Source organism: Cladophialophora bantiana, assembly GCF_000835475.1.
Source record: "Cladophialophora bantiana CBS 173.52 unplaced genomic scaffold supercont1.6, whole genome shotgun sequence".
NCBI classification, from domain to species: Eukaryota; Fungi; Ascomycota; class Eurotiomycetes; order Chaetothyriales; family Herpotrichiellaceae; genus Cladophialophora; species Cladophialophora bantiana.
The window spans coordinates 1,626,126-1,642,159 of NW_015971580.1; the positions used below are offsets into that span (position 1 = coordinate 1,626,126).

Consider the following 16,034-nt stretch of genomic DNA (forward strand, 5'->3'; position numbering starts at 1 on the left):
CTGATACATACGGAGGGCGGGGCCCGGCACACAGAAGAGTTGGATTTCACGATGTCTGATCTGTGATCGCATCTGCTGGGGTCTGGATAGATGTGTGGGACCGGCTAACGGTCTTTGTCTCAGAGTTCGGTGTGAAGCCTGGATGCCGAATTATGTAAATGAAGCATCGTGCGCATCCTCAAGATGTGAAAGCGAATAGGAGTGATAACTTGGTGAAGTATGGTGGACAGCCACATCTGTCTAGTTGTTTCTTTGGCTAGCCTCGTCCAGTCTTGCCTTCAGATGGTAGTGGTGATGGATGCTCGTTGGATTGCGCCGTAGAGATGCACAGATGAATAAGGGTACTTCGCCAAATCGATCTGGAGTAAAGGGATGGCCCTTTTTGAGAGGTACCTGGACTGTTTAGGTTTCATGCCAAAAAGCAGAACATTGGAACATACACAGGCAGGTCAATGGGGTACCCAACGCCTTCAAAGTTCCAACATCTTCTGAGGATGATGACTGTGGCGCCATGTCTTTGCTCATGTCGACCACCGAAGGGAGCATGGTCAAAAATAAATGGATATGCTTCTATTCGATGGTATTCATTCATGCGAGTGTCGAGGTGTTGAAAATCCCGAACTGGACTGATAAATAGAACTTGCTCTCCTAGAGGGATTGTTTCTTTCCTGCAGAAGAGAACATGTCAATATCTTCGACCAAAGAAAGGAAAAAGGCCGTAGATCTTTTCGTTGTTAAAAGGACAGCCAAAGTCGCATCCATTCCGCCTGTGACCTGTATCCTATCATGTCGCAGGGTATCCTATACATCTTTAATTGAGTAAGAAATGTTCCGTATTTAGACATGTCTTGCACCCTGTTTCAGGATCTTCAAACTTGGTGGTGTATTGGCATAACAACATAGCTCCACGGATGGCGGCAGAGCCAAAGCATGCGTTTCCGGTCCTCTGGCCGATGCCACTGTTTTGTCTGGAGTATCGCCCCCTGACAAACAGAGCCTCGTTGCTTCTCGGCTGTTCACCATCTGTCAGTAGGCCGAACTCCCTTTGTTCGCAGATAATCACTGGTGTGTGGTGATTATGTACCGCTTCGAACGAGGTTATACGGAAAATCGTCAGATGAGCTCGTTTGTCGCACCTGTTGAGCGCATAGAGGAGGAAACACCGGTTTGGGACGGATGTAATCAATCGCTGGTATTTCGGTTCTGTGCTGCTAATCAATTAGCCATGCGTTTCGAAGACGGAGACAAGCCGTGGAGTTGATATATAAGCCACATGACTCGGGGGTGGCAGCCTCGTCCCGTTTGGTTATGCTTCGTGACATTACTAGTCGTGAGGAAGTTCGGTTTGTATGTCCCTGCCATTTAAGCCGACTTTGCGACTCGAATCTTTTGCTGTAGCATGATCCCGCAAGCCTGCTCAGCGTGCCCAGAACTGTCGAGACCTCCAATAACAGAACTCATATTGCCTCACCGCGTCGGAACAAAGCGGACGCGCGCAAAAAGTGCGGCAGCGTGCCAGAGTATTCACGCATTCGAATCACCAGGACAGGAAAGCAAACAAAGGAACTTTTCCGTCTTCATCTTCTCTCTTTTATCTCCACGAACTGTCCCAGGTCTGTCTATTAGCCTTCGAGACTCCGTTTTGATCTTCTTCTTTCTCTCCAGACTAGTCGAAATCAGCGCCCTGTCTTTTGAGATTTTAAATTAGCTGGACTGTACCACGAAACCTGCATCATTTCCGACCACCAAGTCCCAAAGACATCAGTGACCTGTACCGACTCTCCGAGAAAGATCACGCACACCCTGCATCAGTTAACACGGGGCGGCCCTTCCATTGAGCAAGATGAGCCAGCCAGTCCCGCCAGCTCCGCCCGGTACGCGTCCACCACGGGTCCGCCCCCAGGTCGGACGAACCCGCGAGCACCAGACAGTTCCGGCAAACCATATATTTTCTCCGCGACCTGTTAGGTTGGGCACAGGGCTCAACTCAGGAAGGAACATGTTGGTGTTGAAAGACAACGAGACCGAGCCAATCACCAGAGTGCCCCTGATTATCGAGAGAGGCAGGATCGATCGACCGAATGTGGGGGCGTACACCATGCCAGACCAATTCCTCCCAGCAGGGCTTTCGCTGACCCAAGTGGTCCATTCGTACCCGAGGCACGCCTGGGGCACCATGCTTCGGGTTTACATGGCGGAAGGATGGACTGCGGAACGCATGTGGAAAAATTTGCCTCACGACTTCCGCCGTAACCAAGGCGCCCAACGCCCCTGGAATTATATCCAGGCTGCCATGGGACGGGAGGTGGACAAGATGTTCGAGGAGGAAACGGGAAGAAAGAGGGTCCCGATACCAAGACCGAGGGTGCCAAGTGTGGCCGCCGAGAATCCCAGTGAGGACGAAGAGGACCCGAGTGAGGACGAAGAAGACCAGAGTGAAGACGAAGAGAACTCGAACGAGGATGAATCTGAACCCGAAACAAACACCCCGCCACGCCCGCGGAAAACCCATGCCGATCTAACGCTCGATCAATTGAAAAAAATCGCTTACATGGCAGATCACAAAGTGAATGAAATCGAGCAGCAAATTTTCGCACTCAGGCCCGAGGCGACACAGGAGTACCGTTCAACATGGAAAAAAGCCCAGGATGAATGGTACCATGTTCAAATGGACGCGTATAAGCGTGATACTGGGAGAGACCTTCGCCATTCTCGCAAGCCGAACCTGGTGTTGCGGGAGGTGTGGAAGACGGGCCACCCGCGGAGTGATGATGAAAGCCTCTCCGAATATCACGCCAGGGCTGAGTGGAACGCCTGGTATAGGCTCATCAAACAGTTTCAAGACCTCGAAAATGCGCGGAGGGCGCAGCTGCAGCTGATGCAGCTGGAGGTGGCGAACGTGACAACGACAGAGTAGATGACTGAGCACTAGGATGGCCCGCTGGAGGGCTGGAAGGTGAGCCAATGGCTTGCAGTGTTGAAGAATGCCGCATGAAAGGAAGACCGAGCATGGAAGGGACAAGTAGTGAAGCGGCGTTGGCGGAGTTCTCATTCGGATTACGATTTCTTTTGTTTGAGGGTTGAATGGAGTTGGAGGAGGGTCTTCGACGCATCGCCGCAAACAGACGGAGGCGCTTCGGAGACGCAGGTTCTGCTGAGAGCGCCCATTGCGCTTGAGGGGCCATGGCTTTGAATCCAGCACCTAGCGAGGCTTGATAGCCTTGCGACGTATTGACTACAACACAACAATGAAGCAATTGGCCTTCTTGTCGAGGCTCTCCAATTCCTCCACCTTCAGTCTCAATTGGCATGAGTCGACCGCCTTCCTCATCCAGACGTCTTTACGTCGACTATTCTGTGGTCTGTTTTCGGCCCCTGTGCTCCTCAGTTATCGTTATTGTGTTTGTTGTCGCCTCGGTTGACCGCCATCGACGTCAGGCTTCCCTTTTGATACGATGTACGTGCGAGGCCTATGGACCGCTGTCGACGATGGAGCTTAATAGTCTCATTAGGATGAGGGTTGCCGCCATCTTCATCGATTGGAATATCTCCGGCATCAATCTCTGTCTGTCATTTCCACTCTTTTATTGTAGCTTTTATTGTAGAAGGGCGAGAGAATCCGAGGAAGACCAAAAAACGTTTCATTGCTCATCGGGATCAAACATTAACATATCACTAAGCGCCTGCACCTCGCAGATCTGACCATCCGTTGGAATGCATAAAATCCAAGCACTGTTCCTCTACAGAGTGTAAACCTCCCCAGTATCCTCCAAGAACATAATTTGGTTGGCCTCATTCATTGACCTCAGCGCAGCAGTAATCTCCTCCTGGGAGAATTCAGCCCCCCTCGCCTCAGACACGCGATGATTGATGGCTGCACTAACATCCGCGACTCTAGCCATATCATTCTGGAACAGCGAGGTCTGGGTCAAGGGTCCCAAGGCGGCACGGAATGACGCAAGACGTGACTGCGAAATTGTTGGTCCCGAATCCAGTGGAGACGATTGTTGTTGACTCACAGACGGTGTTGTCTTGGGACCTTGGGATTGTGAGTCGGCTTGGGTGGATGGGAGCTGGGAACTGGGTATGGAGCTGGCAATGCTCATGCGGGACATTTGCGATTCGGTGCCTGTCTGTCGTTGGCCTCGGGAAGAGCCAGCCGGCACATCTGATTCCGCCGAATCGTCGCTTCCGGCATTCACGTTACCATTGGCTCTTCCATTGGCTGTGCCATTCGTGGTGGTATTGGTGCGGGTTGAGCGCTGACTTCTGGTCTGTGGCTTTGTCCCCCGGGCGCCATTTGACCTAGTCCCACGATATGGGGTATCGTCATCGCTATCATTATCGTCACTGTCAGACTCGCCGTCCACCTGTGAAGAATCATCATTGGCATCACGGGTCTTGCGTCTCTTGTTTCGCCCGCTGTCTTTGACCGCAATTTCTCGGAAGAGAGCAAATTTAAGAATTTCTTCCGCCGCAACAGCATCACTCTCCTCAACCCTGCTCGACAGCCGTGCCTTTGCATGGGCGGTCGATAAGCGGATGAGCGTCTCCAATGTTCGTGCGGTCATAGGGCTTGTTCTGCGCTTATTTGCTTGTAATTCATCGTTTCGAAGGTTGGCATAGGCGTTGACGACATAGTCACTTGCATCTTCTGTCAAGACTGGCTTGCATCTGCTCTTTGCATATTGAATATACTTTTTGATGAAAGCCATGCTGACGGGCTGCACTTGTTTGCGTCCTCTTTTCCTTTCATTGACCATGAAACCGGAGTGAAGGACGATGTTGAATTTCTCGTAGACCAGCGACGTTTGATTGGCGTTCTGGTCCTCTTCCATGCCAACTCCAAGCATTTGGTTGGGTTGTTCTCGAATGGGAGCTCCTTCTTCAGTCCCTGGCTGACGATACTGGTGCATTCGAAGAACGTGCTCGGAGATCTCCCGATCTCGTTTGTCGTCGATGTCGTCGGTCACGATAAAAAGCAGGTCGAAGCGAGACAAAAGGGAATCGGGCAGGGCAATGTTTTTGTGAGGATCCTTGTTGCTGTCGTATTGACCAAAGATGGGATTCGCAGCTGCAATGACGCTGCATCTGGCGTTCAAGGAGGTATGGATACCGGCTTTGGCAATGGTGACGGTCTGCTGTTCCATGACTTCGTGGATGGCCACACGGTCCACATCGCTCATTTTGTCGAACTCATCAATACAGACTACGCCACGGTCTCCCAAAACCATAGCACCAGCTTCAAGTCTCCTCTCACCAGTCTCCTTATCAGAGGTGACGGCAGCCGTAAGACCGACTCCGGAGGAGCCACGGCCGGTGGTCGCAATGGCCAATGGCGCCGTGTTGAGCACGAAGCGCAAAAGTTGAGATTTGGCCGTTGAAGGGTCACCGACCATGAGGATGTTGATGTCACCTCTCAAGTGGGTGCCATTTGGTAAGTTCTTCTCCATTCCGCCCAAGAGCATGAGCAATATGGCTTTCTTGATGTAGTCATGCCCATAGATACTGGGCGCCAGACTCTGCGAGAGTAAGTCGAACACATTGTGTTTCCTGGCCATTTTGTTGATGTTTCTCACGTCCTGATCCGTGATCGTGGCTTGGGCAATACCTCCGCCGGCTTTTGAAGATAACAGGACGATGTTGTTGGCCAAGATGAGGGTCCTGAAGATGGACGATCCTGATCCAGCATTTCTGTTACCCAGCGACCTGAAGATACCAACCAGCTGGATACGGTCCCCAGGCTTGACTCGGTCTACCATGTCATCGTCCAGAAGGACATCGACACTTCGGGGAAGTTGCCCTGCCGGTGCTCGCTCGGGCATTTCTTGGATGCTGATTGTCTGGTGATCACGATAAGTGCAATAGCCGTATTCTGTGACCAACTGGCTTAGGGTTAGCATCGCAGGAGAATTGGGTGGTTCAGGCACTCAACGTACGGGGTTTCCCTCTCCATCTTCCTGTGGATAAACGCTCAGACTTGCCGGAGCATTAGCACTCATGGTCTGGTCTCTGTATTCCCTAAACATGAAAGTGCCCTTTTTCTCATTCCAATGCACACTCTTGACAACCTTTGGTCTGACCAGGCTGCACTTTGTGACGATGCCTTCCAAACAGACCATTCTGTTAAGTAATGAACTTCCCAACGTTCTGGGGTTGCAGGTGTTCTCTCCAAATGAGCCCGAATATGCGACGTAATATAGTCGGTCTTCATCTTGCTCAAACGGCGCACGGTTGGGTATGGTTCCAATGACATTTTTCAGCGCCGCATCAAAGGCAAGGGAATAGTCAAACGGTTTGTGCAGGATACCATCCGCGAGTTCTCGCGAATGAGCACGAATATCGTCAATGCTGACCACAAGTCGTCTCAGACCACGGTTCAGCATCAACACAATGTCGGCACGGTAGGATCGGGCTTCATCGTCGGTGGGGTCGAGGAATTCGGTTGCAAGTCTGATTCTGTCACGGACAGCTTCATCACGAAGCTGAGTAGTGCTAAGCGCCATCGTGGACGACTTGTCTGTGAGCGAGTGTTGAGGGAGGTTCGCGCAGAATGGAATTGAAGGGGTGGGATTTGGGGCAGAGAGCGCGATTGGGGGAAGACGCGTCGCGCACGAGACGCGTAAATTGATTTATTCGGGCGAGCATATGAGCCACTACGCACTACTATGGTAGAGTATTTGGCAGTAAACCGTCGCATATTCTGGGTACGGATCGTGACCTATCTCTGAAGATTCGTAGTGTAGCTGTTGCGGTATTGAAACCACCACCAAGCAATAATGGCCTTGACCATCCGAATCATTTATTGATGGTATAGAGGTCTCGAAACGATCAAATAACGTTCAGACGACGCTGTCAAATTACAATCCCACGGTGAGTTCAACGTTCGATCCGAGCATATCTGACTCGAGCTGGTTCGAGCTGCTCATCTAGGGCAGGGAAGGTTCTCTGTGGTCTCTTCAATGACAGGAACGGCGCCATTTATCGTTGGGCGATCTGTTCTCACTTGACCATCCTTGAAGGCGTTTGTTGTCAGGCACATGCAAGCCCTCGCTGTGACAGCCTTCCTTCCGTAGGGCTTCCGTAGCCAGGTAACGAGCACACTTTGGTGTCAATGTAGGAATAACTACTCTGTACAATGGCTGCAAACGAGAGGGGGGCCTCCTCGTGCATTCGCCATCCCGCGTTTGTGACGAGCACAATCTCTGTGTACATGACAAGCCGGCCGTCGCAAAGGTGGACAAGCGCATAATAGAATGTATCCTGTGTCTAAGGCGGTCTAGGGTGGTCCTTATCAAGAATTTTGATCTCTTTTGTCCGGGACTTCGCTGTGGAGGCTGACGCCACGTTCGCATCAACTTCGGAATCACAAGGCTCCAGTCCTCGACTCGTCTTCAATTGGAGTTTGTCAGCGCGAATTCCCCATCCATGCAACACCTCGATTAGCGCCGAGCTGGCACGACGGGTTGTGATGATGCGAACGTCGACGTATGTTCGAGATCCTGCGCAAGGAAGCGTTGAGATGCACAAACATGATCCTGCTGCCACACACAGCGCGGTGTCAGCGAACCAACAACCCCATGGGGGTAAGGCTTCGAGGCTGGAGCAAATGGAAGGCAGCACAGATGGCAGTCGTGAGGGTTGCAGTCTGCCACTGCTACGATATGGGCATTCTGTTGGGCAGCGAGGTGCGAGCATGGCCACGCGGAGTCCATGTGCTGGTGTAGTAGGAAGAGGCGACAGTGGTCATGGTAAGGTAGCATCGGAAAATCTTCGTTATACAGGGTGCGTTAGTGAGATCCAGAGGCGGGCCATGGCTAACCATTTGGCGTGGTGGGAGTGGAGTCGGGATGGGGATTTACTCGATCCAGGACAATGAGATGCAAGGAGACATGATTCTAGAAGGATTCAGGAGAGAATAATCAATCATACCACCGGACTGAAGTGGAGCTGAACCAGAGAGAGAAAAAATTGTAGTGTCTCATTGTGGTGGCTTTGTGACCATCAGAATGCCACGCCAGGCGGACTTTGAGGGTTATGATGACCGCTGGTGGAAAACATTTTAGCTGCGCGAGGGCCGAATAATTTCAGCGTGCCTAGGCGGCGATGGGCACCGGCGAGGAGCTACCCAGGGAGGCAAGGCTCTCTCCCCTCAGTGCGCCCTCAGTGCCCCTAGTGCGCCCATTGGCTCCCCAGACAGGGCGATTTGATGGTTATAACGTCCATCCCGGGGGTCCTGGTTACAGTGCTGGACAGAGCTTCTACTTGGTAGGTCACCGCACACGAGTAGTCAAGTCAGTGATTATTACACCACCTGCCCGCGATCAGCTGCTGCCAGTGTCAATTGTCCCCGAATTGGTAGTGGTACAAGCGCACAACCAGATGGAGGCACCAGCTGCAATACCCGAGGAAATTGTCCTGCCAGCCCGCCGTCAGTGGCTCTCTCTCGCTGCCTGCCTCGCTCTAGCTCTTGCCCCCTCCTCCTTCCTCCTCCCGAGTTTGTCGTCATCCCATTCATCGTCATCCATCATCCATCATCCATCATCATCGCATCGACCGATGCCTGCATTGGCTTCTTCTCATCCGTTACGAGGTGTCTTTCCATATTCCTCACTGCCATTCCTTCCCGCTTTGGGACATGGTCTTACGATTCTCAAGTTTCACCCTCTGGAAAACAGCTCCCGACCAGCGTTGCAAAAGTCTGTTCATCGTCATACCAACCCGTAATATTTGCTCGCCGCGCCGCTCGCCGCGTACAGACGGGCGCAAAGACGATCATACCTGTCCCCGCTTAGCGAGTTCCGCAAATCTAATCTCGGAGCCACCGCCCTAGGACGAGGTTAGCCCACAGATTTTTTTTGCGAGCAGCCTAAGCTTTTTTCGTTCCCCGGACGTCGACCTCCCTGGCCAAGGTTACAGCGCGCTAAGAACACCATTATGGGCAGCCATTGTTGATTGCAGCGTTTTGCCCCACGGGGATTGAGGGGTTCCTCGTCAAAGAGCTGGAAACTGGGATCCTCTTCCTTCGATCAGGGGCCAAGCAACTGGGCAAGACCGAGGCGGGCCAGCAGGACCAGCAAAACAAGGACGTCAAGATGTCAATATTGAAAGTTTCTGGCGAGCTCCGCGGCCCAATGGAGCGGTGGCCTCTGACGTCTGGTGGTGTCTCAAAGAAGGCTGTCATTCAGCCACGGCGGACGGCTTTAGTCCTGTTTGGGGCAGGTCGCCGAACATCACCCACTGGTGCAACTGGCCGACTGGGATGTCAGCGCCGCCAGCGGCAAGCCCGTGGATCGACGTCAAGGAGCTCGGCTTGGAGAGCCTCGTTGGCTCTGCGCGGGGCTGGCGGCGAGGCGGGCAAACAAAACTGGACCAACTCCGTAACTCCGCGTTTTGCAGGGTTATCAAAGTCCTTCCAATGGAATGCGGCCTCTTCGACAAAACACCTATATCACGGGGGCAACTAAAATCTGGCGATGGCACGCTGGCAACGTTGCTAACCCACATTTCCCTTTGTCATGGGCCTTGTGGGTTGCCTTGATTGCCCGGCCACTCAAATTCCATCTGGAGATTCTTTCCCTCTCAGAATCTCCCATGGGCGGTCGAGACTGACAAACAAGAGGCGCGCTGTTCACACAGTGACAACCCCTCCATCGCCCTCCCCATGGGTCATGGCCCATTCAAATTAGGAATGCCCGATATCAATCACCTGCAGCAGATGGTGCCTCTCCACACCCTACTCCCCTCCCTGGCGTGTGACCAGTAACATGCCACACAGGTCAGTGAAAGCTCCAGAGTTCCATTGCATTTGTTGACTTCCCTGGTTTTTTCGCCTCTGGCCAAAGCTTTCTTTAAAGAGACGCTGCTTCCTTGTCCAAGAAGCTTGTCCTTCTTGTCTCCTTCTTGACTTCTTGTCAAGCACTTCTTTGCTTCCACTCTTGTTTTGTCCTTCCCCCGAAAAGAGTCCAACATGCCGGGCGAGATTCGTGCTCTCTCTACCACCAACGACGTCAACCGCGTCGAGGCTCCGGTGACCTGGAAAGCCTATCTCATCTGTGCCTTCGCGTCCTTTGGCGGTATCTTCTTCGGTTACGACTCAGGATACATCAACGGCGTCAATGGCGTCAAAGAATTCATCCACATCGTCCAAGGTCCCGACGCTACGGCTCTCTCGTCTCCTCATCAGTCGCTGATCGTGTCCATCCTCTCTTGCGGTACCTTCTTTGGCGCTATCATCGCCGGTGATGTCGCCGATATCATCGGTCGCAAATGGACTGTCATCGCGGGCTGCGTCATCTACATCGTCGGTGTCATCATTCAGATGATTACCGGGCCCGGCCACGGCCTCGGTGTCATTGTCGCAGGTCGTCTGATTGCCGGTTTTGGTGTGGGCTTCGAAAGTGCCACCGTGATTCTGTACATGAGCGAAATTGTAAGTTGTGTGCCCGCATGTTGTATGCCTTTCCTCCCAGGCTAACCGTCGCGTGTCTGCAGTGCCCCAGGAAGGTTCGCGGTGCTCTCGTGGCCGGATACCAATTCTGCATCACGATTGGTCTGCTTCTGGCCTCCTGTGTCGATTATGCCACAGAAGACCGCGGAGACACCGGCTCCTATCGAATCCCCATTGCGATTCAGTTTGCCTGGGGTCTCATCCTCGGCGGTGGCCTGCTCTTCCTCCCTGACTCGCCCCGATACTTTGTCAAGAGAGGCCGGATCGAAAAGGCTATGCAATCACTCTCGCGCCTCCGCGGTCAACCCACCGATTCCGAGTACATCCAAGTCGAGATTGCCGAGATCATTGCGAACGACGAGTATGAGCGTGAGATGATTCCATCCACCGGCTGGCTCTCCAGCTGGTACAACTGCTTTAAAGGCGGGCTGCGCAACCAGAAGTCCAATCTCCGTCGCACCATTCTCGGCACATCGTTGCAGATGATGCAGCAATGGTGAGTAATTCCTAGCGAGCGACTTTCACCTGTTCTCCCTTGGCTCCCGCGGTTGGCTGACGTGTTCTCACTCGTCGTAGGACTGGCGTCAACTTCATCTTCTACTACTCGACCCCGTTCCTCCAATCGACCGGCGCCATCGACAACACCTTCTTGATTTCCCTGATCTTCACTCTTGTCAACGTCTGCTCGACCCCGATCTCATTTTACACCGTGGAGAAATTCGGTCGCCGCCCTCTGCTCGTCTACGGAGCGCTCGGCATGCTGATCTGCCAGTTCCTCGTGGCCATCATCGGTGTCACGGTTGGCTTCAACCACACACATACCAACGCCAATGGCGACAGCATTGCCAACAACATCTCGGCCGTCAATGCACAGATTGCATTCATTGCCATCTTCATCTTCTTCTTTGCCTCGACCTGGGGTCCCGGCGCCTGGATTTTGATTGGGGAAATCTTCCCTCTTCCAATCCGTTCCCGTGGAGTGGGTCTCTCGACTGCCTCCAACTGGCTCTGGAATACTGTAAGTATCCTTTAGTGCCGCTGTCTGTAGGGGGGTGATTCTGTTTAAACTGACGTTGTCTCTTTTCCAGATTATTGCCGTCATTACCCCCTACATGGTCAACCAGGACAAAGGAAACCTGCGCTCATCGGTCTTCTTCATCTGGGGCGGCCTGTGTACCTGCGCCTTCGTTTACTCATGGCTCCTGGTTCCTGAGACCAAGGGTTTGACATTGGAACAAGTTGACAAGATGATGGAAGAGACAACCCCGCGTACCTCGAGCAAGTGGAAGCCTACCAAGACTTTCGCTGAGCAGATGGGCAATGAGGGCGGTGTCCTCAACAAGGAGATCGTCGCTGATGTCGAGAGGAAGGGATCCGTCTTTTAGATGGACGGATCGAACGGCGTCTGCGGCATCTCGGAAACAAAGATAGGCGCAGTAAGCTCTTTTTTCAATTGGTCTCCAATGGCTGGTTGATTTGGTCTTGCTACTCTCTCTTTCGTTGTGCGACGCAAGCGGGATGCGGAACAGGGTGAGGGCGCACCTGTTGAAATTGAATCTTCGCTGTTCAAAAGTAAGACAGGGACCGACAGACCTGACGGTGGCCTGACGAGGGCAAGTAAGCAGAAGTGGGAGAGAGATGACCACCACATCACCGTCCATAACAAAGAATGCAGTTACATTTTTTTGCGTATTTCCCGCCAGCCGGCTGTGCATCTAGTTCGGGTCTTGACTGGGGAATTGTCTGTACAAACATTTACCTTCGGCGATGAATCTCACCACCACTTGGCTGTTGTGTTGCATCCTGTCTGATCGTTCCGTATTCTGCGTCGTTGTAGCCAAGCCTCGTGGGTCCGCCATCACGACGCTGCCTCTGTTTGACCGCCATACCTAGACTTTGCAAACTTCTGCTATAATCGTCCTTACAGGTTTCTTGTGACGTCAATGCTAGAAACTCAATTTTCGTATCGACCTTTGAGGCCTGGATGTATCCGCTCGTTCGAACTTGGGACTGGCTGCGACGATGATCCCATGTCGTGCCGAAACAGGGCGTATCCGACGAATTCTTCACCTCCTTACGAGGCTCTTTCCTTCGTCTGGGGCCCTCAAGATTACCCTTTACGATCTGTATTGCGGTGAACGTCCTACACAAGTCCTAAAGATTGCCAGCAATCTTAGGAATGGTCTTCTTCGTCTCCGGCCAAAGCCCGCTGCAACCCAAACAACAACCCGAGTCGTTTGGGTTGACAAGATATGCATTTATTCCACTCGAATCGCCATGAAACACTTCAAAATTCCGAGGTTTGCGCCTTTTTGTTTGGCGAGGCCGTTAATTTACCCATGAGCATCACAGAAGCACAGCCAGCCTAATCAGGCCCCTGGCAATCTAGATTCAAGTTACAACCATCCGTGTCAAAGAACAGAATTCATCACCTTGGTCTTCACAAGTTGAATTCAAGCAAGGCAAGACACTACTACTATACATACGGCTTGATCTGCTCTTCGGTCCATTCCCAGAACTCGGCAGCATGACCGTTACCACCCTCCTCCTTCGATTTCGTCGCATCGAGCAAATCCTTCCGAATCGGGTAGAGGCGGCCGAAAGGGGCAACTACAAGCACGGTGTCAGCTGGCTGTTCATGCTCACCGAGGCACTACTGTTGCATACCCCAGATTCCCGAATTGGCCAGGCTGATGTCGCTCGACATGGCCGCATACAACTGCGTATACGCACCGTACCGCGATGGGTAGACGAGTAGCCGCAGGATCCGCTGGATGAAGGCTGGGTGCTGACGGGCGAGCTCTGTGTTGAGATTACCCGGGTTGATCGGGACGCTGACAACGCCGTCGCCGTGCAGGCGGCGTGCGCACTCTACTGCATGGAGCCAGTTTCCCGTTTTGCTAAGCGCGTACCTGTCCATGGGTGTCCGCTTTGCGTGCGCCTCCAGGTCAGTGTATGATAGCCCGATCGATTTCTCGCCCACCATCTCGGTGCCCAGCGAGGACACCCAGATGACTCTTACCGAGCCTGCGGGCTCCGACCTGGCCGTCGAGATGAGAGCCGGCGTCAGGAGCTTGGTGAAGAGGAAGGTGCCGAGCACGTTGACACCGAGGTTCATCTCGTAGCCTTGAGGTGTTGTCTGTGGGCCTTTGGGGTCGACGTACATGACGCCGGCATTGTTAAATAGCACGTGCAGTTTGGATTCCCGGGCTAGGAAGAAGTCGGCCGATGCCTTGATGGTACGCAGGTCGCCCAAATCGAGCTTCATAAAGACCAGCGAGCCCTTCGAGTCCGGCGCCGCCTTCTTGATCTCGTCCATGGCCTTGGCGGCGCGCTCCTCTGACCGTGCGGCGATGTAGACCTTGGCATTCTTCGCGTACAGGATATTCGCGAGCACCTTGCCCATGCCGGTGTTACTACCCGACACGATGTAGACCTATAATGTAGATAGTCAGTGGTATGCTCTGTACATACAGCTATCAGCGGAATAAGGTAATAAAGATTAGCGCACCTTCCCCTCGAGGTTGCCCACATTCTTCTCAGTGAAGACAGGTTTAGGTGGGAAGAAGTTGGTCCAGAGGCTTGAGAAAGAGATGAGCATGGTGGCAGGTTGACCTGGGAATTGAGAAAAGGCATAGTCACAAGCGGGAGGGACAATGTGTATAAGTACGAGTAACGCCTCGACTTCGACGAAGCCAGACTCGCCGTCGATGCCATGAGCATCGTCCCAGCTGTTGGGGTGGTCGTTGGTTCCAGGCCCGCTCAATCCATGCTATTGGCTGGTTCGGGAACGGAGGCCAACGATTGGCCCGAATCGAAACTAACGCGGCTGTGTCTACGACCGGCGTGTGTCGAATACGAAATGCATTCGGAGGGGCCTAAGCAGGACGCCAGAATACTTGTCTATATTGCAGCAGGCAGAGTGGAAGAGCGGGATAGCCGTCCAGAGACGATCCCACAGATGCAAGGACGCAACAACGCACAACCATGTCAACGGCAGACCACGGCACAAAATGGAATGAATGGAGGCAGTGCACAATACCCTCTAAATCACCAGACCACTACGCTTTAACGATGCACTAGCTCGCTCATGTCTGTCTCTTGATATTCTACTGCTTCCCCGATACACGGCGTTGCCTGCCTTTGGCTTACCTCCTGGCAATCATACTCTGTCGCCGAACGTGACCGTGGACCAATGCTCGGGTTACGTTTGTTAATCACATCCGCCTGTATAGCGTCGCTCTCTACCTCGTGAGACACCTTCTTTTCCTACTACACATGACCCTGAAACCATGTGTGAGGCCGTGTAACAGGATAAACTGTTTTCTGACGGGACTACTATTATTGCTCCGCGCCCCGCGACAATATAACAACCCATCAAATGGATCTGGGCCGCTTTTTCGCGCGCGTCATGCTGATGTGTATCAATCCAGACGATTTGGAAGAACGTAATTCCCAAGTCCGCTAAATAGGCTCGGAATGCCGCAACGCCAGGAAGGTGTTGGGTTGGCTTGGGGAGGACGATCAGACCACTAGAAGTGCTTTTCAGCTCGCCGGAAGCATTTATCGCAGATACGCGTCTCTTGAAAAGATCGTCTGAATGCTTCTGCAGGCAGACTTTGGGCAACTGCTTCAAGCCTTCTCCAGTATCACGTTCAAATCTTGCCGCAGTTGTGAACGATATTCACCAGATGACGAGAAACCCATGGTTTATGCGAGCATGGGCTGTCCAAGAGATCGTTCTGCCTACTGACGTGGATGTAATCTGCGGAGGCTAGTCGATGTCCCTAGAGTGTTTCGAGTGGTTTTGTGACGGTTCCTTCCACAGCATCAGTGGCATGCCTGTTTCAGAGCATGCAGGGCTCATGGTCGCAATGAGGCGGCTCATCTGTTTGCGCAGATGGTCGACTTCCCATTGATAATCTCGAGTGTCCCTTTAGCTTTCGACGTCGAACCATCACGAGCCTCACGACATCATATTCTCGCCCCTTGGTATCCTCACTGAGTATTTAACCACCATCAACCCGTTCAGACTTTTCAATCTCCATGAAAGATACGTCCACGACGGCGGCCAGCGTGGTAATACAGGAAGGATTCTTTGTGCAGTCGAGTGCCCCAAGCACGACAGTCGGGGTGGGCTTCCAAGCTTGGTTCCAGATTGGAGGGCGCCCATGGAGAGTTGTAAGAACGCCCTGGGAGACCGAAACCTATGTCTAATTGGTGTGCCACGCAAGTTTCACCGCTGTTTATGAATACTTCTGGCAGCAAAAATGAGTCGGGACTCTCGGGTATTCTCCCAGCTACCGTGACTGCGACAGACGAGTAGATGCTGACTTTTACATCCCTGATCTTCATCGGCGAGGCAAGATATACCAACCAACCAACCAATTGATTGCTGCAGCCGTGGGGCAAGTGCTAACTCTGGATTTGACGGAATTCTGGGATGATATTGTGGTCGGTTCCAAACCTCGGCTCGCCTTGGCGCAATTCATGGGTCTTCCAGGGGCGATACCATCACTCTCAAAAGATTCTCGCCACGAATAACTGAGGGCGGAGCTCAGAAATGCCTATGGCATCATGCAAG

At 52.8% G+C, this 16,034-nt stretch overlaps 4 protein-coding genes across 4 annotated transcripts; 2 read left to right on the forward strand and 2 right to left on the reverse strand.

Annotated features, from left to right (window-relative positions):
- Positions 1 to 1,843: 1,843 nt before the first annotated feature.
- Positions 1,844 to 2,917, forward strand: Z519_04902 (uncharacterized protein; the record flags this gene model as incomplete). The annotated part of the gene is made up of 1 exon (XM_016762645.1): positions 1,844 to 2,917. The coding sequence occupies one exon, from the start codon at positions 1,844 to 1,846 to the stop codon at positions 2,915 to 2,917; it is 1,074 nt and encodes a 357-aa protein (XP_016621592.1).
- An 823-nt stretch (positions 2,918 to 3,740) lies between these two features.
- On the reverse strand, positions 3,741 to 6,506 carry Z519_04903 (uncharacterized protein; the record flags this gene model as incomplete). Its single annotated transcript, XM_016762646.1, has 2 exons — positions 3,741 to 5,885; positions 5,940 to 6,506. The coding sequence occupies 2 exons, from the start codon at positions 6,504 to 6,506 to the stop codon at positions 3,741 to 3,743; spliced, it is 2,712 nt and encodes a 903-aa protein (XP_016621593.1).
- A 3,464-nt stretch (positions 6,507 to 9,970) lies between these two features.
- Positions 9,971 to 11,835, forward strand: Z519_04904 (uncharacterized protein; the record flags this gene model as incomplete). Its single annotated transcript, XM_016762647.1, has 4 exons — positions 9,971 to 10,432; positions 10,495 to 10,946; positions 11,027 to 11,468; positions 11,539 to 11,835. 4 exons carry the CDS (start codon positions 9,971 to 9,973, stop codon positions 11,833 to 11,835), a joined length of 1,653 nt encoding a protein of 550 aa, XP_016621594.1.
- A 1,091-nt stretch (positions 11,836 to 12,926) lies between these two features.
- On the reverse strand, positions 12,927 to 14,051 carry Z519_04905 (uncharacterized protein; the record flags this gene model as incomplete). Its single annotated transcript, XM_016762648.1, has 3 exons — positions 12,927 to 13,060; positions 13,118 to 13,886; positions 13,962 to 14,051. The coding sequence occupies 3 exons, from the start codon at positions 14,049 to 14,051 to the stop codon at positions 12,927 to 12,929; spliced, it is 993 nt and encodes a 330-aa protein (XP_016621595.1).
- Positions 14,052 to 16,034: the final 1,983 nt, after the last annotated feature.